The 24862-nt window shown below is 36.8% G+C and overlaps 1 protein-coding gene across 3 annotated transcripts in view; it reads right to left on the bottom strand.

The window, feature by feature from the left end:
• The window catches only part of LOC146313096 (ras/Rap GTPase-activating protein SynGAP-like), an 89846-nt gene that overhangs the window by 44627 nt on the left and 20357 nt on the right, over nucleotides 1–24862 (bottom strand). For all 3 annotated transcript variants that reach the window (XM_084738719.1, XM_084738721.1, XM_084738720.1), the window contains 9 exons: nucleotides 21456–21544; nucleotides 19884–20005; nucleotides 12270–12423; nucleotides 10817–10915; nucleotides 10424–10663; nucleotides 8690–9025; nucleotides 8390–8534; nucleotides 6524–6668; nucleotides 4575–4811 (listed from right to left, as the gene is read on the bottom strand). In XM_084738719.1, coding sequence (XP_084594845.1) covers nucleotides 4575–4811; nucleotides 6524–6668; nucleotides 8390–8534; nucleotides 8690–9025; nucleotides 10424–10663; nucleotides 10817–10915; nucleotides 12270–12423; nucleotides 19884–20005; nucleotides 21456–21544 — 1567 coding nt within the window. The remainder of the gene's footprint in view (nucleotides 1–4574; nucleotides 4812–6523; nucleotides 6669–8389; nucleotides 8535–8689; nucleotides 9026–10423; nucleotides 10664–10816; nucleotides 10916–12269; nucleotides 12424–19883; nucleotides 20006–21455; nucleotides 21545–24862) is intronic.

Genomic DNA, 24862 nt, shown 5'->3' with positions numbered 1-24862 from the left:
TGTATGGTCATAAGTATGTATGTATGTATGTATGTATGTATGTATGTATGTATGGTCATAAGTATGTATGTATGTATGGTCATATGTATCTATGTATGTATGGTCATATGTATGTATGTATGGTCATAAACATGTATGTATGTATGGATGGATGTATGTGTGGTCATAAGTATGTTTATATGTATGTATGGTCATAAGTATGTATGTATGGTCACATGTATGTATGCATGTATGGTCATAAGTATGTATCTACGTAAGTATGGTCACATGTATCGATGTATGTATGGTCATAAGTATGTTTGTATGTATGGTAATAAGTATGTATGTATGGTCATATGTATCTATGTATGTATGGTCATTTGTAACTATGTATGTATGGTCATAAGTATGTATGTATGCATGTATGTATGTATGTATGTATGTATGTATGTATGTATGGTCATAAGTATGTATGTATGTATGTATGTATGTATGGTCATAAGTATGTATGTATGTATGTATGTATGGTCACATGTATGTATGCATGTATGTTTCACATGTATGTATGTATGTATGTATGTATGTATGTATGTATGTATGTATGTATGTATGGTCATAAGTATGTCTATATGTATGGTCATATGTATGTTCATATGTATGTATGTGTGTATGTATGTATGTATGGTCATATGTATCTATGTATGTATGTATGGTCATAAGTATGTATGTATGTAAGTATGTATGTATGTATGGTCATATGTATCTATGTATGTATGGTCATAAATATGTATGTATGGATGGATGGATGGATGTGTGGTCATAAGTATGTTTATATGTATGTATGGTCATAAGTATGTATGTAAGTATGTATGTATGTATGTATGTATGGTCATATGTATGTATGCATGTATGTATGTATGTATGTATGTATGTATGTATGTATGTATGTATGTATGGTCATATGTATCTATGTATGTATGTATGGTCATATGTAACTATGTATGTATGGTCATAAGTAAGTATGTATGTATGTATGTATGTATGTATGTATGTATGTATGTATGGTCATAAGTATGTATGTATGTATGGTCATATGTATCTATGTATGTATGGATGGATGTATGTGTGGTCATAAGTATGTTTATATGTATCTATGGTCATAAGTATGTATGTATGGTCACATGTATGTATGCATGTATGGTCATATGTATGTATCTACGTAAGTATGGTCACATGTATCAATGTATGTATGGTCATAAGTATGTTTGTATGTATGGTAATAAGTATGTATGTATGGTCATATGTATCTATGTATGTATGTATGGTCATATGTAACTATGTATGTATGGTCATAAGTATGTATGTATGTATGTATGTATGTATGTATGTATGTATGTATGGTCATAAGTATGTATGTATGTATGTATGGTCATAAGTATGTATGTATTGTCACATGTATCTATGCATGTATGTTTCACATGTATGTATGTATGTATGTTCATAAGTATGTATGTATGTATGTATGTCTGGTCATATGTATGTATGCATGCATGTATGTATGTATGTATGTATGTATGTATGTATGTATGTATGTATGTATGTATGTATGTATGGTCATAAGTGTATAAAATCCCCTGCTAGAGGACGACTGACGTCATGGCACGCCACTCCTACTTTGCCTGAGAGACTCTGTGCGCCTGCACACAACTCGTGCAATTAGACATTTCAACAGAGTGAACAGTTCATTACCCTCACTCGGCTTCTCAGTTCTGCCATCTTTGTTCTTTGTTGCAACAGTGTGCGTTGGTGACAACGTAAGTTATCGCAGATGATATAATTCACGGCACTAAGTTATTGGAGCTAATACTGTTGTGTGTAGATTCACAATATTTAGCAGGCTGTTAGCTTACCTTGTCGGTAGCTCCTCTGGGGAAACGAGCAGAGTTGAGTCCTGTTTGTGTGCTGCTAGTTGTTATCTTTAAGTTATGGCCTGATTATTTAATGTTGTGTACTTCCCAGTTTGATGTAGTCGGCATCACTGTTATGTTGCTATAAATAGCGTTAGCATCTCAACTCCGTAGCGGGCTGAAGTAACTACCCGGTCACGTGACCTACAACTTGTCGAAGCCAGTGTCATGTTAGTTTATTTATGTGCATGCTCTGACTCCTTGTGGTTATTTAGTGACATGACATTTCTTGTATGTAATTGATACCATGCAAGTTATAAATTGATGCTGCTGGATAGTAATTATTATTATCATTGTTCTGTTGCAGATATCACAAACCACACATACCTATGCAAATGCTTCAAGTTACTTTATTATAATTGCAACCCCCTCACTGTTGGAATTACCTGCCTGTTTGGAATAAACCTTCATCTGAAGGAGAGAAGTTGCTGCGTTTTCTCTGACCGGAAAATTAGGCCAGTTGTGCACAGCCAGACTACATTCACCCACACTGTTGTCTACAATAAGTATGTCTATATGTATGGGCATATGTATGTTCATATGTATGTATGTATGTTCATATGTATGTATGTATGGTCATAAGTATGTTTGTATGTATGTATGGTCATATGTATGTATGAATGCATGTATGTATGGTCATATGTATGTATGTATAGTCATAAGTATGTATGTATGTATGTATGTATGTATGTATGTATGTATGTATGGTCATATGTATGTATGCTCATGTGTATGTATGTATGTATGTATGTATGTATGTATGTATGTATGTATGGTCATATATGTATGTATGTATGCTTATATGTATGTATGTATGGTCACATGTATGTCAGGATATTATTTTTGATTTATGATCCTTAGGGAGTTAAACTGTACTTTAATTTAGTTACACACTTGGTACAAGTTGTAAAGGTTGTTAAAAAAGTAACATTGTTGGTTACTTGTGTTTTTTGGCCTTGTGACATTCTTATTTGGAAGTAAAACACGTTTTGAAAATAAAGGGAGACATTCAAAAATTCAGTTTGCATGATTTTCAGTCTGTACAAAATTTTATCATCTCAGAAACTTTTAAAAAATATATATATATCGATATCGTCTATAACAGCAATATTAATATTGGGTATCGGTCAGAATTTTCAGATCGGTGCATCCCTAAGAAAAATGATTAGTCTATTAGTTTTTATCACAGATAACATTCCATTTCTAAAACAATTTCATTTTGATTTGTCCAAAAACAAAATGTATTTCCGTGTGTCTTTTATTATGGGACAGTGTCTGACTGGAACACAGTTCTTGAGTATCATGTTTAAAAATGCTGTGTTCAGTTTAAAGTTTAAGAGCTCTACATTGTGCAGCCGTCAGTTAGAAATAACTGTAAGGTCTTGAGAGTGCATTGTATAGGCAAAAAAATATATTAACTCACAATTTATATGTATTGCATTTTTTTCTGCCAGTATTACTCTTTTGTCTTCTTTGCAGCAACAGTTTGTTTTTTTTGCCATAATATGTCTTTATATTCTTCATTGCTCTCCATTCTAACAATCTGAAGATTAGGTGGCAAGTGATCTGTCCATTTTTTGAAGAAGAGTCAAATTATGCAACAAAAGCTCTTTTTTATGTGAATGCGCACAGAGCCTTATTATACCCTTTGGAAAATACTGCTGTGAATGCATGCAATCATACATAAATTATGCCAATGCAAAATTTACATTTTTGGTGTTATCTCATTTTTAAACAGACAAACTAACAGAATAAATGCATTAATCTCTGCATCTGGTATTTACTGTATCCTGAGAGATAATGACATTTGGAAGTGAAAGGTCAAATGACTGCTAATATTCATGTTTGTGTTTTCATTAGTGTATAATCATCTGAAAATAACAATCGTGTTTTATTTACCTTAGAATAAACTGTTTATAGCTACAGAGGGTGTGGGTCCTCTTCCATAGAGGCAGCTATATTGCATCAGCATGTTTCTACAGTAGCCCAGACTGGACAAACCAGACACTGACTTTTAATACAATCCTTAACATTTTTCACACCCTGCAGGTTCTCTTACACACTTGAAATGGAAAGGAGAGACACAGTGTTTGCAATCTGCAACCTCACCACTAGATACCACTAAATCCTACACACTGGTCCTTTAATATTATCATACTGAAATACAACACATGCCCAAGATAGTATAAAGCATGAAGCTCACCTTAAAAATCACCATCAGTTCATTTTTAACTGATAACATATGATATAATTTTTTATTTATGATATATATAGAGTATTTAATCTGATGTCCAAAAATGTAGAGTGTATTAAATTGCCACCAAACGTCTGATATCTTAATTGAATTATTGGTGCCATTGAAATCTATAAAATTTTAATATTCCAACAAATGTCAGTAAAGAGCAGAGAGTGAAAGTAGGAACAAATGTGTCGCAGCTGAAAGCCTCACTATGGGTGAGTAACAGTTTATGCCCTTGCAGTAAAAACTGCAAGCCTGTATTTCCATGATGTTACTCTGTGACATGCAGCCCACCTCTCACAAGCATCAACGCCTACAAATCTAAAAATTAACCAGATGAATGTGATGTTGTAGCTGCTGTAAGAGGACAGGCGATGACAGAGACTCACTTGCTGAAGCTGGCCAGGTTCTGCATCACCTTGGCGATGAGCGTGAGCGTGCGGGACGTGCGTTCGGCGGGGTACTCCTGCATTAGGTTGAAGAGGGAGGGGGACATGATGGCTGGGCACATGAAGCGAAGGAACAAGGAGGAGCTGATGAGGCTGTCGGCGAGATCCTCTCTTCCACGCTCAGCACATCTGGCTCTCCATGAAGCGAAAACTTCCTTCAGCTCCCGGGGAAATATGCTGAAACAAGAACATGATTTTATTACCCATTGTCAAGGAGAACAGCAAGATGAAACCCAGCAGCCAGCAGGAATCTGCAAGGTCAGGATGGAAAATTACTGGACCATACTCTCCTCAGGATGGAGAAAACTGTTTAGGAAACCAGTTTTGAAAGTTTCTTACTCTTTTTACTGATTATATCACTGGGACAAAAACATCTAAATAGTCAATAATTATGTTTTAATTAAGTCATTTCTGTTTAAAAGCACAATATGTAAGTTAGGCTGCAAGGGGTCTCATTAATGCCGGAAAAAAAGACATAGTTTGATCCCTGTGTGAAGTAGTGTGGGCTCATGGGACCATTGCTGATGAAAATTCCTCTAACATGATCAAGGAAGAGGTAATTATTCACGTTACATTAAATTCACATTTGCAATGTCCTTCCTCACCCTCTGACATATCTGCTGTATCCTGTCTTTTTCCATAAGTCATAGGAAGGAGTTCCCTGGGTTTCACCATGGTTAACAATACATACCATAGGTCTGGTGTTTTCAGACGTTTTAATGCAGAAATATGACATATTACAACTATAAATATCAGAGTTTGCTAAAAGACAGATTTTATATGGGTGTGACTTTTAAATCTATTAATATAAATGTATTTTAATGTGTTTCAATTTAAATGTATTTTTGATTAACATCTGGGATTTCTTTGAATAATTAGTTTCTTTTTTCATTTACCTTTCTTTCTAATGAAAATGCTTTTCATCCTCCCTGATATTTAAATCTCATTTTTTTTTCAGTTTCATATTTTTCGGTTTTCAATTTCAAATCATATTTTTAAGCTGGCTTTTGTTTCTCTGCTTGCGTGGAGGAGCGAGATCAACAGAGAAGAGTTAAGTATTGACAACTGTGAATTACTACATTACAAAAACAGCTGAGACCTTTGCTACTAGAAATCTTTGTTATATTTGATCCAAACCTCTCTTTTGAAAAAAAAAAAAAAAATCAACAACATTACAAAGACTGCATATTTCCATTTACAAAATATCTCTGATGTCCTATTCTTTCCATGGCTGATGTTGACACACTTGTTCATTCAACACGTATTCTCTGGTTTACTCTTGTCTTACTATCCAAATTCGAGAGGATGGCTCGGTTGACTCATTCAAAAATAAACTCAAAACACTATTATTATTACATATATTCACACCAGCCTTCAACAGATGAATTAAACTACAATTATCCAGCTTAACCTTGGTTTGATGTGTGCATGGTCATATATACCATATATTTATATTTATTATGTGTGTCTATTGATCTGCATCCAGGTTTAAATGTCCAGGAGCTTAATGTGCATCTTGTCTATCATGGTGATTTAGCTACATTTCTGTATATTTTTGTTTTTAAATAGTTTGTCTGAATGTTTCATATGTAGTTTATCTCACTGTTTTGTAGCTTTGTATCTTTTTGCTTATGTTCTTCATTATAGTTTTATTTTATGTAAAGCCCTTTGAGATATGCTTTGTGATATCAGGCCATAATAAACTTTGACTTGTCTTTGCTTGTTTTTGTGGGAACTGGGAAAAGTGAGGTGAGATAAGTGATTGGCTTGGACCAAAATGGACGATAAACAGAGAGGCGGGATTAGACCCCAAATGGCATCAATCAATATTGATACAGAACGGACACATGCATGTAGTTTTCAGTTTGGTATAAACGCTGAAAACTGACCAGAGAGAGTTGATAATCTTGCAGAGTAACAGCTCGCAACACATCCGAAGGTTGGCTTGATGGTCAGCGAGGACTGATGGCGGGACACGCATGGGATCCACCTCACAGTTCTCCTCAGACTCATATAAGGCTCGAATGAAGTCCCCTGCAGGGTGCAGAGCACACGTTATGTTTCCCAAAATACATCAATATACAAAAAGTTCATACCTAAACTACTTTAATCCATCTAAATGGATGGATTAGGAGGATGCCTTATTATCTCTTAAAACTAATAGAAAAAGAAAATTGCTTCACAAGGGTGTGATGAAAGATGATTATGACAGCATGTAAAAACTTTAAGATGAGCTAAAATGTGAATTACCAAGTTGTTTAACAGTGGCTGTTTGAAGAAGTGAATATCAAAACTTAAAATTATAAGTGCTGCGCAGCAGTGAGTCCGGCATTTTGAGGAGGAAGAAGGAGGAGGACGAGGATGAAGATGAAAAAAGGAAGCGGAAGAACACAAATGAGAAGGAACTGAGGGTCTGTCCAGACCATAATTATGTAAAACTTTTTTAAAATTCTAAATATCTTTGAAATCACGTGTCTCTAATCCACACAGCGCAATGCCCGAGTAGGCATGATCAGTTTATTCTGCACCACTGAGGGCTGAAACTCGCAACCCTAAACACCGAGGGAAAGTCATGATCTCGTTGAGCTACCTGCCAAGCGAGAAACCACAGATGGCCTCACACTATGACTGAGGACATCACCAAAGTTGGATGCAAAAATTAGTTGTCAAGACGAAATTCTGAAAATTTGTGGAGTTCATCTAGACATCATAGCGAGCAATCAGTTTGTAATATAAACTGATTGCTCCGTAAGTGACAAAGTGATGTTTAAAGATGTTTCTGTTTCTAATGATTTCAATAGTGCACAGGGATAGAATTCAAAATATTTGAATAAATTCAGTTTTTGAAATAAGACTCTCATATAAGCCACACCACATCTACCATAACTTCAAAATTTAGCCATCTATTTTCATGAACACTGGAGATATATAGCAGTAGCTGGAAAAAAAAAAACTCTGGCTGGATCATTTAAGGACAGTCTAAAGTCTAGTGTAGCCAGTTTGGTGTCAATTCAGCAAAATAAATGTGGAGAAAATTTAATGAAGATTTATAAGTGTTACGTGTCGGAATTTTTTGAATTAATTTTCAAAGTTTTAACCTTTAGACATTTTCTGCATTGCCACCATCAGCAATATTAACCCACAATTCCAGTTGAGGAAGTCTGACATAGGACTAAACTTATATACAAAGCTTGGTTTATTTTCAGGCATGGGCATGTTTCTACTCAGGAGGAGGAGTAGGAGGAAGAGGAAGAGGAAGGGGAAGAAGGAGAGGAAGAAGCAGAAGAAGAAGCTGCAGACGGTGTCCTCCTTTGTAATAAATACAGTATACTGGATATTGTACATCAAGAAAAACCTTAAATCAGCAATAATTATTATTCTTTCACTGTATGAGGAGGAAAAAAAGAATAAATTTGCATTTTATTTTTCGACACAGAAATGTTATTAAAGCACAGTCCCTGTTTGTTGATGTGACATTTAGACACTTCTTCTTAGATGAGTATTTCTAAAAATGCTGCTGCCACTAAAGAGTAATTTGGGAAAATGTCAAATATATCACAGATGTAGATCAAACCATCTCAAGATTAAACAGTGCTGGAATTTAGCCCCGCCTGACACTTCATCACAATATTTGATTTCTCTTGAGCTTCGAAAGAAATAGTTTTTTTTAGCTTTTTATTCAGGCAGCTGGAGATTACGTGCACAGATTACACAGTGATGTGCGGTGGGGTTCATCTACAGTACAGCATCCTTACCTATAGCTTCCTTGAGGTATCTGTGACCTATCAGTTTGAGGTACTCTTCCACAGCCTTCGTAGCTAGCGTGTTCTCACGAAAGATCAAGTGCTCGCGGTCCATGAATCGATCCACCTCACACATCGCCATGTCAGACAGGAACTCCTGAGAAGAGATCATATTTTCAGTTCAGTAAAACATACACATAGATGAAGGAAGAGTACTTAAAGCGATGAAGTAATCCAACAGATCATACAGAGAGCTGAGAGGCGTGAACGGCACTGATTTATGGAAAAATAAATCAGATTACATTTGTTCACCTTTGTCTTCCCTGTGCTTTGGAGGATGTGCACCAGAGCGAACGCCACCTCCTCTTTGCTTTTCACACTCAACAGCGGCTCCAGAACTGCACACAGTGTTCGGTAGTTGTTAGTAATGTACTCCGCAAACTCCTTGTACAGCTCCATTGGGAGGATGTTCATTGTCTGGTAGCGAGACTTGACACGTAGGGAGGCGTTGATCACTTTGGCACTTCCAACACCGCCGCTTTTGGCCAAGACACTGGACTGTATCACCGGGTACCACTGCTCGACAAACTGCCGGCCTGTGATGCTGGAGATGGGGATGCTGACAAGGCCAAGATATGTGCTTTTCTCCTGAAAAAGAAAAACAGCATTTTAGTTTTAATATTTGTAGCATAGTAAAAGGTTTTTCGACCCAGAACTATTTTTTTTTTTCACAAACCCCAAATCTAAAGGAGTTAGGCCGCTCTGTAAAATGCAAATAAAATCAGAATGCAATTATTTTGAAAAAACTTTTATGATGATAACAGTACAAAGACAAGATATTTAATGTCCAGACTTTTTTGTAAATATAAACTCATTCTGAATTTTAAGTCACAACACATTTCAAAAACGTTGGTACAGCTGCAACAAGAGACTGACAAAGTTATGACCTGCTTAAAAACACCTGTTTGGAATATTTTGACAGGTAAACAGGTTTATTGGTAACAGGTGACAGCATCATGATTGGCTATTATGGATGGGGAGAAGTTCATCACTTTGTGAAAACCTGTGTGGGCAAATAGTCCAACAGTTCAAGAGCAACGTTTCTCTACACACAATTTTAAGGAATTTAGGCGTTTCCTCGTCCACAGTCCATAATATCATGAAAAGATGCAGGAAACCAACACTGAATTCTCATGATCATTGACCCTTCAGGTGGCGCTGCATTAAAAACCCAAATAACTGTATAAAGGATACTACATGGGCTCAAGGACACTTCAGAAAACTGTTGTCAGTAAACAGTTTGTTGCTGAATCTACAAATGCAAGTTAAGACTCTACTATGCAAAGCAAAAGCCATATATCAACAACATCCAGAAATGACATTCAGACTCAGCTCTAGGCCCTGAGCTCATCTGAGACGGACTGACACAAAGTGTAAAAGTGTGCTGTGGTGTGACGAGTCCACGTGTCAAATTGCTTTTGGAAACCCTGGACGTTGTGTCCTCTGGGCTAAAGAGGAGAAGGACCATTGAGATTGTTTCCAGCGTGGTATTGGGTTGCGTTAGTGCCCATGGCATCACGGTTACCTGTCACAGCTGTGAGGGTATTATTAATGCTGGGAGGTACATACAGGTTTTGGAGCAACATATGCTGCCATCCAGTCTTTTTCAGGGACGTCCCTGCTTATTTCAGCAAGACAATGCCAAGACACATTCTGCATTCTTCTGTTATATCAACGTGGCTTTGTAGTAAAAGAATATGCAAATACTAGACCGGCTTGCAGTCCAGACCTGTCTCCCACTGAAAATGTGTGGTGGACTGTTGAGCTCCTGAATTTGTATATCAAAGAAGAATGAAGAGTTTCACTTTCAAAACTTCAACAATCAGTGTCCTCAGTTCCCAAACCATTACTAAGTGTTGTTAAAAGAAAAGGGGGAATTAATGCAGTGGTAAACACAAGCATTTCCAAATCATTGCATTCTGTTTTTATTAACGTTTTACACAGTGTCACAAATTGGGGTTTGTAAATTAACAAAGAACACATTACCTTGCGTCTTTTTTTGTCAGTTTCCTTGTAGAGGTGCAAACGAAGGCTACGAATGGTAGGCAAATTGTTAAATTCAAAATGCTCGCCCCAGAAGACGGTGTCGGTCCGGGGTTTGCTGGTGGTGCGTGCGTACAGCATGTCATCCAGACACAGCTCACAATAGTAGCGTTTCTTAGCTGGAAGGTCTCGAGCTTCAATGATCCACAACTTGAGCACATTGTCCACCCGTCTGCTGTTGTCCTTGAAGTGAAACGAGGAGTTCTATTACTGCATAATAACAGTCCTTATTCACATCGGATCTTAATGTTACACTCTGAATCTAGTGATGTAATAACAGGTCACCAGGTGTCAGAGTTATTGTACTTCAAAATGGAAAACATCTATTATATCTACCTTGTTCGGTTTGACAGCTCGTTGCAGATTTTCAATCCACTTGTCTCTCTCCGATGCTGATCGGCAGGCAAAACATTTTGTCCCTGAACTGGTGGTCACCTGCAGACAAAAATAAAAATTTTAGCATAGTCATTATTATAAAATAGTCTTTTTAAAAAACAAAAAACAAAAAAAAAAACAGTATCTTTATTTTCTTTTCACAACATAGTTCTAAGACAAGACAAACGTTAGATACATTTAACCAATGTATAAGTATAAATAACAGCAGGGCTGCCACTAACAATCATTTTTGTTGATTCTGTTGATTATTTTCTCAATTAACTGATTAGTTATTTGGTTAGAAAATATTGAAAAATGTTGATCAGTGTTTCACAAAGCCCAAGATGACATCCTCAAAAGTTTTGTCCACAAAGATATTCAGTTCACTGTCACAGAGGAGTAAAGAAACCAGGAAATACTCATATTTAAAAAGCTAGAATCTCTCTCTTAGAAAATTACTCAAATCAATCAATCGATTATCAAAACAGTTGGTGATTTATTTAATTAATAATTTAATTCCTAACTGTTAACCAGATCCTTTATTGAATCCCACTGTCATCACGTAACATATCCGACACACATTAAAATTCCCCAGCAGTTTTTTGGGAAAAGAGCCCCAAATCCTATCAAAGGTTTCACTTTTCCTCTTCAAGATATAAAAGCTATCTTCTCCACAGAATAACAATTACTAATTTCTTTAAGCCATTGGCCCAGCTGTGACCTCTGGATATTCTTCTCTTATTATAAGGCGATCGAAGCCTCACTCTGAGTAAAAGAAAAGAGAAATTTCTTGATATGTGAGGAAACAACCCCAAAATTAACATTTTAGAATCACGAGGTAGCTTTACATCTAGCATTTAGTGAATTATTCATGAAATGTCACGCAAAAACTGATATTGATATTGCAAATAATGGCGTCTCTGTGCACCTCTATAATCTAGCTGGTGTTATATAAGAGCACACCAGCCAAATCTATTGTAATAATCTTAATAGAATCTTGATAAAATATTCTGATATGGCTGCAACTCACTGCTGATTTATCTGTAGATTGTTTTTCCTGATGAATCGTTTAGTTCAAAGCCCGAGGTAACCTCTTCTAATTGCTTTTTCTGTCCGTAATTCAAAACACAGTCATATGAAACAGGGAATAACAGCAAAATCTCACAATTAATAAACTGGTAGCAGAGAATCTTTTGATATATAAACAGATTCAACACTGTTTTCTGTCATTTGTCATTTTAGCGGAAATTCCTTAAACCACTAGGTGGCTTCATTTATCTAAATCAGAGAGAGGTGAGAGGTGGCTGCTGATTTGATGTCTTTACTAAGAACATTTTAATAAAAATCAATTAAAAATTCAAATCAAGTCCATTAGCAGACAGGTGAAACCAGAGAGAATGAAAAGGTTATAGACCTCAAAGCAGTACTCTTGCCCTAAAATGCTTGAATGGACAGGTTTGATTATGGCCTCCTCATCCAAAACTAGGTCCAAAGCCTCCGCAGCACTGCTTGGAGAGAGCAGGGATTCATGGGAGTGTGATTCTTTGAAGCTCTGCATCAATCGAGTCCTGGAGAGAGGAGAAGAAGAAGAGAGGATGTGTTTACTTTCAGAATTCAGTTGGTCTTTACATATTGATTATATTGTCCTTTAGATAAACAATCCTGGAAGGTTTTCATAAAACAAAAAAAATGAGTCACTCCTGCAATTTCAGCATGATTTTTGAGATTTGATCCTTTTATAATGAGTTTAAGGAAAAGTTAAGACTACCAGATTTTCAGTTCTGGTGTTTGCAGTTTGCTCTGTTGACTCGACACATGTGACTCATGCTGCATGTTAGGAAATGGCCCACAGTGTCTCGGTGTGTCGTGTCGTGTCGTGTCGTCTGGAAATGCAATTCTTTAATTTCATATAACTGCACAAGAATTTAAATGTAAACGTGGTGTTGTGATTGCCTCCTGTGTAAATGGGAAAAAAAATGTAAATGAAGAGAAGAGGTTCAATGGGAATGGTCTGTAGAAACATTAAATTATAAAAAGGTACAGAGGATTATGTCTGATCATAGGGTAGCCTTTAGAAGAGGGCAGCTCTATCAAGAAGAAGAAAAGGGGAGGTGGGAGAGGGAGCAAAAAGGTGAGCTGAGGGCGTCTCTCAGGTGAAGTAAGGTCAGCGGGCCAATTGAAAAAAATACAGTGAGGAAAACAAGAGTTGGATGAGAGGATTAGATACCCCTATCATGTCAGTATGCTAGAGCTAAGTGTGAAGCTAAAGCCAGCAGGTTATTAGCTATGCTTATTACGCGGCTTTGTTGAATACTCAATTATAATTAGTCATTCACTCTATGGTCAGCAGACCGTTGCTATGAATTGCAGACTATTGCCATGGACTTGGGCTGATCATAGATTCTGGAGGACTTGGTGGAAGCAATGAAACATTTTTTAAATTAAAAAATGTTTTTAACCAATATTTTGTGTCAAATTAGTGATTTTTTAAATGAGTAGCCATGTAATTAGCAGGATAATACACAGTGAGCTACAGTTCAGGCCCCTCTCTTAATGATGTCACAGTATTTGGTCTCAACTTGGTCTCAACCTCACAAAGTCTTGGTCTTGTCTCAGTCTCGATACACTCTAGTCTTGTTCATGACTTGGTCTTGGTTTGGTGGAGATGACCACAACACTGGTTAGCAGGCACCAGTTTCTAATCTGTCTGCTAAACTAAACTAGCCAGCTGCCGGCTATGGCTTCATACGCACAGACATGATAGTGCTATCAATCTTCTCTGCAAAATTGTCGAACTATTCCTTTAACATTTTCTAAAACAAGCTTCAAAGAATTTGGGAATGTTGCTTTGCTTTCTGGTGGAGAGATGGATGAGGAGATTGATACCAAAATGCTGTTTCGTATCTGTCAAATATATGAAAAAAGATAAATATGAAGGTACAGCCAGGAGACGGTTAACTCAGCATTAAGAGGGAAGTCCGGGAAAATAGATGGGCTAGCTTGGTTTTGTGGGAGTGTAGGAAAAAAACCTGCCTTACTAATCGGCACAATATATGTTATATCACAGGGGAGTTACTGCTGGACTACTTTTTGAGCTGTAGAAATGATAGTAGGGAGACTTTTTTTTTTAACTTTAAAACAGAGCCAGACTAGCTGTTTCCCTTGTTTCCAGCCTTTATGCTAAGTTAGCCACCCACTGGCTGGTCCTAGCTTCATATTTTAACAGGCAAATATCTGACAGTGGTATCAATCTTATCATCTAACGCCCAGCGAGAAAGTGGATAAGCCTGTTTCCCAATACGTTGAATTATTACTTAAAGAATTTCAAAAGCTACTTTTAAAGAAGAATGAACAAAAACTTCAGTTCATCTGCACTGAAAAGATAAGGAGCAAGCATGTTGCATTATTAACACCAGCTTTGATCATAAGACAGAAAATGAGGGGAAAAGAAGCAGCAGCTTTGAAGAAACACCTGATAATTATGCATCAAATGAAGAGCACTAATTTAAGGCCAGATTTAATGTCGATGAGAGGTGCAGTGAATCGTCTGGTTTGAGGAGCTGCCATCGCAGAATGAAGTACATGAAAAATGCTTTGGTAAACCGACTTGGCAGGAGAGGTAGAGCAGCTGCGTTGGAAAGCTAGAGTGTGAAGTTGGACGCCGAGGGTTTATAGCAAAGTCAACTTAGCACTACTGAGTGAATTAAGTGTGTGTGGGCAGAACTCAAAGCAGGCTGTGAAGGCAGCTGTCTGAGGCAGCGGTGGGAGCTGGAGAACGGCTGTGTTTAGAGGGAAAAAGGCAGAAAGTCCCTTTAACCCCAACACCATTAAGCTACCCCCATCACCTCCTTCAGTGCTGCTTCCTCAGAACCTCCTGGGCTAATATATAATTCATTTTAACATTTGAACTGGCTTTCTGCATTGCTGCTCTCCCTGCATTTTAGAACAAAAGGATTTTTACATCCCTTGCTAAACGACACATTTCACATCTCCGAACGTCGGACATCCACACCTGCCCTAAAAATGTCTATTATGCATCTCCTGTGGCGGCAGGAAAGTGTACCGTCAGCATTACATTTTTACTTTCTGCCTCTCCCTCTCTGCATCTTTACATTTCCCATACGTGCATCGTGACTGGATTGTGTGAGGACTGCATAAAATTTTGATCACAACGCAAGACGGAATCTTCTGGGATGTGACCTCAAGGCAGAATACCACAACAAGAAAAAAAAAACGTGATTTTAGCCTCTGGAGCTGCAAGCTATCCCGCCCTGACGCGATCGGATAACAGAAATCACATGGACATGAAAAATGTAGGCATAGTTTTACTAGGATGTCCAATAGAAATCTGACCAAAAGAACATTATGACAGTCTGAAAAAGTTATTCTGTTTTCTACTCAAAACCACAAATTCTAATAGATAAAATTCATAGATTTCAATCCCTGTTTAATCTACGTCAGGTCAAATTATGAGTGGTGTTAGTTGAGTAGAGTTGTCTGATTTCTGTAAATACACCAGAGAGATATTTGATTGCTGAGTTCTATTACCAGGATGTCGAATACCAACATTTTGGGTTGGTAAAATGTCCCGAGCAGCAAAGTAATGAGAAAATAAGTAAATACAAGCAGATACAGCCACCATCACACACTTCTAGAGATGATTGAGATGGATTATTTTTTATGAATCTATCTTTTTTTTTTTTTTTTTTAAATGTTGCATATTATGCCCTTAAGATTCAATCGTTTTTTACATGATTTTAACGCCTGGTGTTTCTTTTACTTCATTCTCTTTACTTTCATTTATCTACATTATTTATCTACGCTGATACAGAGTGCAACAGCACTGGGACTTTTATCTACAGGTATCACTCTGCTCATCAGGTGTTCTAATAATTGTTACATTAACATTAAAATGACCAACAGGTAGAGACAACAGACAAGACGGTAATGATTCAGGGCTTATTACCGCTGGATATCTCGTCACATACTTTTTATCAGACAGAGTACACAGTACTTCACTATTATGGTAACGTGTCAACACAAAATATCTAGCATATTAGTGTGCAGTAAAATGGTTGTGTTGCTTGGCAACAGTCCAATCTCAGTCCTGTTGCGGAACGATCTGTGTTGCCAGAGCCAAAAAAATGAGTAAATAAATAAAGAATACACTATTTATTACTGATAACTAATAACTGGCACATGTAGAGCTGTTGTATATCTGTGATTATTCTTGCATTTGAGAGCTGTTGTAAATAATTAACAATCTAAGTAGTATACGATGAAAACTCAAAAATAAATTAGCAGAAGTATTTATTTAAATATATGTATGATCTGGAGACAGCATTCAGGCATTACACTTTTCAAACATGCTGATTCCCAAAAGCCTTGCATCAGTGATGTGGATACAAAACATTCTTCTCCTCCTCATGTTTTTCTGTTGTGCAGACATAAAATTAACTAACCGATATTTTTCTTTCATGTAGTAATGATATGTCATCCACATCCACTGGACTAGTGTACATTTTGATCTAGTGTTGGATAAAAAGTCAAGGGGACCAAAGTTATCTGTGGACTCTGAACATGTGAGTCTAGTCAAATCTCTTGGAGACAGCTGTACGTAACTCTTTCCAAAGAGTGGCTGCTGAAGCAACAAGTAGCAATTTTCACAGCAGAGACTTCCATTTGTCACAGCGGGAAAAGAAAATGTAACTTAAAACATTAACAATTGCCCGGTAAGTCAAGTCTTAAAAGGAATTCAATCAACATTAATGATATTATTTACACATGCGCTTTTTCTGCTATGATGAGTCAAAATGTCTGTTTTGGACAAGGGCAAATCGGATTTCACTACATTTCCCAAGATTCCAAGATGCTACATTTCTGAGTCTTTTATTTTATCAAAACCCCTCTCTTTTATTTAGCTGTAAAACATAAAAATATCTTTGATGACTCATCTTGATCTGTTGTTACATAAATGCATCCAATCAAATGTGAGTTGGGATGCTAGCTAACCAAACTCATCTTATGAAACTAGGCATGTAGGATATGAAGAAAATCTGTGACATGTACACAACTAACCCTTATCCTACCACTCCTGATCTAACTAAACCCCACCCACATATTCTGCTTCACTCAGAAAAGATAAAGACCGACTTCCATTTCATTGTGACTTTAAAGACACCATAATTAGATGACCTGACTGAGAAAGACAGCAAACTGACTCAGTAATGTCAGTTGAACACCAATATCTGAATAAAGATTGCTAGCATTTGCATTTTGCCACCATAATCTGGACTTTATACATATATATCAGTACGAACTAAAGTATTGGACTGACAGACTGAAATTATCCTCCCTATGGCAAAAAATTACATGAGACAAAGAGGGCATAAACATCATCAGTACCTTCACCGACAACTGCACCATGCTGCTTTAATGAAGTGCACAATAATTACACATGACATGACATACTATACACTATAAATTACAGTACACAAATAGCTTTTGGCGACCTTGAATCTAGGTATTGAGGTTAGCATTGTACTAACAGCAGCTCAAAAAGAAATGTAGCCCTCAGCAGCAAAAATGAAATAGTTTCCAAGGTAGTCACAGCAAACCCACTAAAGTTACACCCAGTACACAAAGTGTCATGTCAGCCATGCAAGCAAGAACTGATTTGATTGTTGATGGCTGAGTAGTGGCCACAGGTTAAAGATGCTCCCAAACTAAATGCATAAATAAACTTGTTTGAGTTATGTGTACTGTGGATGTCATCTTTGTGATGCTTGTGGGGCATCTTGGTGGTAAAAGCACCATATAACCACAACTTTCCCTGGTTCAGTTCCAGCTGGAAACATTTGTTTCATGTAGTACAGGGACCAAAATTGGCACCAGTCAATTGTTGATAAAATATCAAAGGGGATAAAAGATTTTCTTCACTCACAAGCCAAAATAAGAGTGGTACATTGTTGAGTGGTTGGTAAAGTCTGAACATTCATCAACCATTTGGCAGGTGGACAAGAGTTCATTTTGCACCTGACGTCATACTCTTTCTTCCTGTATTCTAGCTGCAGTTACATGGACAATATTTCTTTGACCTGATTAAAATCATTCTAATTATTAATTCCATATTAACTGTTTACACACGTGCTAAATAAAGTGATATAATGATGCATTTACATGCATCAATGTGTTTAATCAAAATATAACTTTTTTTGATTTGAGCAAAGCGATTTCGCTGGCTGCAAACCGTCTAATCTGCCATAAACGTAACAAAAGAAGAAGCTGTTTCACCTGTTAAAACTAAAACAAAAATTTTTCCAGCAGTTATGGAGTTGGTCAATGGTTTGGTGGGTTCAAGCTTTGTGCATCTTTTCAAACACTTGTTTGAAGAACTAGTTGTTTCGAGCCTTTCAATTGCTGAGGTGTTCAACAGTCTTTAAATCTCTTAAGATCTCCAACAAAAAATGTTGCATCAGCCTCAGCCAGCTCTGTTTTGCTGCCGCCATGTTTCTGTCTCTGCTGGAAACTTGTTGACATAATCTAACATTAAGCCCCATGTCCAGCAAATATGCACAGAAAAAACATATCAGCCCCTCCAGGATTTCAAAGGCATTTTTTCGGACTGTTGCAGCCTAAATTTCATGTCAGCTTTTCTAAAAGACTGTGATGCATATTGTGATGTTTGTAAGTGTTTTTGGAATCAAACTGTCAGAGCAAGTGATAATTGCAAAAAATTATTGTTATTATTATTTTTTTTTTTTGCATAATTCATTAAAAGTACAATTTAAGTTAATTTAAAGTACAATAACCTTACCAAAAAGGCTACACCACAAAAAAACCTAAATCTTTTTGGAGTTAAAACAGCAAGCAGAAAATGATCAAATGTAAAAGTGCACCAAGCATTGATAAATGTCAATAATGACTTTGTGACCCATTCATTAAAAATAAATAAAATAAATAAGTTTGTAAAAAATAAAACATTGAGTCAGTTCAGTGAAATGCACATGTATGATGTTTACATGGGAGGCTGCTATGACTGGTGGAACTTGCAGGAAAGCTACAATCATTGGTCAAATTTACATAAAAGTTGGCATGAATGCACAAATTGCAAGGTTGTGCAGAATTCACAGGGATTGGTTGAATTTGCACGAACCTTTGCGTTTGTAACACCACAACTTCCTGGTGGGACTGGCATATTTATTCCAACCAGAAAGAAACAATTGGATTAAGCCTTTACATGGTCAGTGCAAATATTTTCCTGCTGATTGGATTATCAAAAGTTTACACAATCTCAACCCGACTGAAAATTCCTTCAGGCCAGTCCCTTCCAACTGAGCATTTTTATTACAACTGGACTATTACTCCGATCCTTTGTGGAATATTCGGGTCCATGTAAACAAAGCTATTGTCAAATATCAAATAAAGGCAAAAAAAAGTCAAAACAAAACATCTAAAGGAAAACAGTTTATGGTCTCTGGTTCTGTCTGAGTGGAGTTCGTGTATTCTTCTTGGATATTGTGTGGGTTTCTACTGGGTGCTGCAGCTTCCTCCCACAGTCCAAGAACATGATCCAGAGGAACACAGAATCCTCACTGTAATTATTTTTATCTATTATTTTGTCTGATCACATAATTACTGCATGATCTTGCCACAGGACAAACTGTATCATACATGTAACAGGCAAGCCTTATGTCTACTGATTATAGATAATCACCACATTAGAAATATAAGCTGAAACATAAACTGCTCAAGACAGTCTGGGTAGAAGTGAGATGATAAGTCTTTTATAATAACAAGAAAAAACTGATTTAAAATGTTCTGATCACAAGGAAACACTCAGTTAGGGATATATTTGTTAGACCTGTGATAAACTGGCAACCTGTCCATGTTGTTTCCCTGGCTTCTGCCCAGCACATGCTGGGACAGGCTCCAACCCCCACGTGAGACTGAATTAGAAAACGGTTGGTATTACCTCGAATTATATGAAGGTTTATATGAAGCTTTATACAGAATAAAGATTACTTACCTCTCTTGGTCAGCGCTACGGAACCGGGGCAAAATCATTTGTCTGAAGCTGCTGGTCCGGTCCAGTTTGGGCTGACTTTTGGCCCTCTTGATGGAGCCCTTCAGCCGCCGATTGAGAAAACTCTGAAGATTCATCACGAGAAAATAGAAAAAATTAAGTTAATATGAGGAGATTTAAAACATCTCCCCCAACTTTTGGAACATTTGCAATAAAAAATATAATTTACTAGCAGGCTTAATGAGAAACCTTATGCATGAAAATGTATCTACAAAAGTGCAAACTCTCCTTCAAGCATCATATTCCCTGGTGGGAATTTATAATATTGGACTGAGCAGAGAGCTTAGATATCAGGGCTCAACAGTAACCGTTGCCAGGTCGCCATTGGCAACCAATTCTTGGTCTTTGGTTCTCATCAGTGGCAACCACTTTAACATATTAAATATAGGAACAACAAACAGCAAAATACAAACTCTCAGATAAATATATTTATAATATTTGTTGCATTAGTGATATCTAAATATTGTTTTTACAGGTTGGAACCAGAACCAGATGAACATTTTTTTCATTGCCTATCTGGTTCTGAACAACCAGTCAGGCAAAGATTTAGTTTTATGCAGGCAGATATTTGTGATATTTAACTGCTTTTACCTCTAACAACAAACAAACAAATTGTTTGATATTTGATCAACACAAGTCAATGAACAAAGTTATGAGCTGATTTTAAAGGGACAGTTCAAGCCAAAATCAAAAATACATATTTTTTTTCCTCTGGCCTGTGATGCTATTTATCCATACAGATTGTCTTGGTGTGAGCTGCAGAGTTCTGGAGATATTGGCTGTAGAGAAAGTGATCTTGTCATATTCAAGTATCCTCTCAGTTTGATATCACGCCTTCATAATATTCTCCAAACCATTTGTCTAATAAAAAAAAAAACACTTTACCTTTGTCCAGTGATCAAAAGTAATGTTTTAAAAAATACAAACTGCTCTGCAAAAAGTTATAAATCGTGTCTGATAGGTTTTCTTGCAAAATAAGTTAAAATGCTAAAATCACTTACATGCAGCTCTGCACCTTGCCTTCATTTAGTATTCAAAGATTCATGAATATGCAAACAGTACCCGCCCACTCCACACACCCAAACCCCCGTCACTACCCCTGAGCAGCTGCACCGAGCTTCTCCTCTGTTTTGTTAGCTAATCACGGTAAATAGCGACATCCGGCTTCTCCTGTGGTCTGGGCATCGCTGTGAATTATATGTATAGCACCACCTCCTCGCGACCCCCTCGATTAATGTGATTGGTTCCTTAGGGTTATAAGGTCATATACTCAACCTGACTGCATCATGTTATTTTTTTCTTTTTGCTCACAGCAGTTTCAAAGTAAGAAACACTCAGACATGGCGTTTACTGCTTATTTCACTCCTGATATATCTTGTAAACCAAATTAAAAACACCACATGAACATGTTAACAAGGTTAAAAACCTGATTTTTCCTCTTGGAAAGTTTGTGTTGAGCCCTGCATATGCCATACACTTGCATCAGGAGAGGAAGGCAGTGCTGACTGTACTCACCGGCTGTCTGAAGGGCTGTGGGGTGGCATTCGGAGGAGTTTCCATGCTTGACTGTCTTACAGAGGCAAAACTTGCCCTGCGAGATTGGTCTACGAAAAAAGAGTGCAGACATTTTATCAGTAAACATCGAACAATCATTAGTCAAGAAATGCAGGTGTTAAATTTCCCACATGTATTATTCTAAAAAATATAAAATGGTTTTGTCCTTTTTAATTATTTCCTGCACCTGAACCCAGATACAGATCCTGCTGATTTTTGAATTACAACAAAATGCTGTTAATATTGGGATTTTAATAATGAACTCTGCAAACTTCGGTGAGTCAGACTGATTGGCTGGTGAGTTATGGCCATTTAAATTTATCATGTTGCTGTAGCGCTGTTGCTGAGTAAATTTCCATCAATTCCTGAAAGACTGCTCAGAGTTTATCTGTGTCTGTGCTCATCTAGGTAGCAATTACACAATGCGTTTGACGATTAAGACAATTTAATGTCAAACGGGTTACACCAACTTTGGCAGGCAATAATAAGAAAATGGCATTAAATCAGAAAGGAAATTAATAACTTTAATAGCTCATCCATTCAAATTTTGCAATGGGTGAAATATGTATGAGGAGTGTTGATAAAAATGTGTCAAGGCAGAAACAAGTTGTGGCATGTACGGATAAAATGTTAAATAACAGTTTCACAAGCAGCAGAATCATATTAAATTTGACTGAAAAATAACGCTGGTGTACAAAGTGCTCTGACACTCTTGAGAGCCACGAACAAGCCATGAACAATTTTACAGACTTGATGATTTAATAAGAAAATGACAGGATGTCCTTTCAAATGGGTCACAAAAGGAATAAAACACATTTGTACAATATTGCATGATTACCTCATAAAAAATACAACAGCAGATTATGTAATTGTGATGTAGAATTATCATTTAATAACTTAAACTGTTGTATTGTTTTTCTTTTAAAGTTATGAAAATAATATTGCTTGATTTGATTGTTACGTTATCACTAAAAAGTACAATATGTTAAACCCTTCATTTCAATCAGTTAAGAGGAACATTTTATTGATTTTTTTTATTACATTATCTTATTCACAGCATGTGTTATTACCTTGCAGCTGTTTTCACATACAAAAATAGTAATATCATTCAACATGACAAACACACAATAATCACAAACAAGTTATCAGCACGTCAACAATGCAGAACAGCATAAGTGGAAGTGAAGCTCACCAACCAGGACAAACGGATGCAGCCTCCAAAAAGCACAACAAACAACATTGTGACAGTTTGAAAGAGATGCTTTTCATTGCCCTTCCATTGGAAAATTTTCTGTAACCAAGGCAAGTGAAAAATGGTGCAAAACCTGATGTAAGAATATACCGGACCCTTATATAGAGGAAAAAACAGTAATATTCTCCAATGAGTCCTCTTGAACCCTATATTCTTTGTGTGTCTTGTACAAACTCTGGAAGATGGTGGTGGATCTATAAAAGTATAGACAGCTGTCTTCAGGGAATCAGATCTGGTGTTTTCTCTACATCGCTGTGTGCTGGCTAAAAAAGACGAGGCCAATGTACCCGAGCAGAATACTCCACATGAAACTCCAAAGCCTTAATCTGTCGATACTAACAACAACAACAACAACAGAAATGCCAGCTACAGCCTCAAAGAACAACAACAAAAGGAAACACAAGGAACAACATTGTGACAGTTAAAAAGATACTCAGAGGGTATTCATCCCCCGTCCGTTGGAAAAGTTCCTGGAAATTTAGCTTAAAATAGTACAAATGCATATATGATATCAAAGTTGAGTGTCTCATTAAACATCCACAAGAACCTGAGTGAAAATAAACATTTCTAACTATTAGAAAACCTTGTTCAAAAAACGGCACATTTTGGCAGATGAAGTTTTGATTGACCCAATACAGAAGCTAAGCATTGTGCCGCTGTGGACGACGTCAACAGCAAAACGTATTTTAGGCACCTAAAAGAAGGAACGCTTGAAGATATTTTCAGCGATTACTTGGCCATCTGACAGGCGTTTCTGCTGCAGTTGCCATGTGTGCTTTCTTCCACCAAGATTCCTTTGAGAAAAACGGTAATCTTAACTCATATGTCTGTTGGTTTGTTTATGTTATTGTGTGAGTTCAGATCTAAGCTAACGTTGCTGTGGATTGAGGCAGCGACACTCCTGTGTCTTATGAGGTAAAACAACTCTCTGGAGCAATCTAATGGCTTCAGTTCACTTTTGAGTTTGTATAGATTTAACAAATTTAGCAAACTGACTCCGCCAAAGAGCTGCCCGTTTTTACTCTGTGCTCCAACAGTGAAACAAACTTGGTACATCAGTCAACTTTCTCCTTTCTTGTAAAAGTGACATAGATGTTAGCAAAACATTAGCCAACTCACAAGTTACGACTGATGTATATTACCTAGCTACTTGAAGCTATTACAAGGAACTTTCATATTTTGTTGACAAAAGAGGTAGCATTTCCTTCACCATAACCACAAGATTTAAAAAAATAAAATAAAATTTTCTAAATAAAAATCTTCTACTTCTATTTAACTGTCTAACATTCTGTAACTTACCTGGGAACATGTGAACACTGGCATGTCTCATTTGGTTTTAAGGGAAATTTGACCTGGTGGCAAGCATTAAGTATAAGCATATAGAAATTAAAATGTGAATATATGCCACTTTTACAGGTTGCTCATCAACAGTTTTTAACCATCCTCAATATTCGGTTTTCTCACCAACATAGACAAGCCTAGCACATCTATTTATTATCTATCTATTTACAAGAAACAGGAATGGAGCAAGGTGACGAGGTATCAGGCGAGCGCAACTGATATTAGGAGCACCTGTTTGAATAAAACCACGGACATGAATTTCTTACTAGTTTGTAGAATTAATCACAAACTTTTCATTATAAATGTCTAAGCATAAACAAGCTCAATTCAAACCCAATGTCAGGAAAGTGCAGAAAAACTTAAATGACAATATTTTGAATTTGGATTAAAACTAATTTTTAATCATGTTAGGTTCATTACTGATCATTAGGTTCTTACTGATATGTACATAAGACCCTAAATTACATAGTTAGAAGGTCAATGTGGAACTGGCTTTCCAGTTGCTGGAAAAATGAGATGATGCGAGAATATATTGGACTCCTATATGGTGGAAAGAACTAACATGCTCCAATGAGTCATGTTGAACCCTATATTCTTCGTCTGACTTGTGCAAACACTGGAACATGGTGGTGGATCTATAAAAGTATAGACAGCTATCTTTAGGGAATCAGATCTGATGATTTCTCAACACGACCGTGTGCTGGCTAAAAAAGATGAGGCCAATGCACAGGAGCAGAATACTCCACATATAACTCCAAGAATCCTCCCTCTCTCC

Source organism: Lutjanus erythropterus, chromosome 16 (assembly GCF_056507025.1).
Source record: "Lutjanus erythropterus isolate fLutEry1 chromosome 16, fLutEry1.hap2, whole genome shotgun sequence".
In the NCBI taxonomy this organism is placed as follows: domain Eukaryota; kingdom Metazoa; phylum Chordata; class Actinopteri; order Lutjaniformes; family Lutjanidae; genus Lutjanus; species Lutjanus erythropterus.
This window is presented reverse-complemented; position numbering and strand designations above follow the sequence as displayed.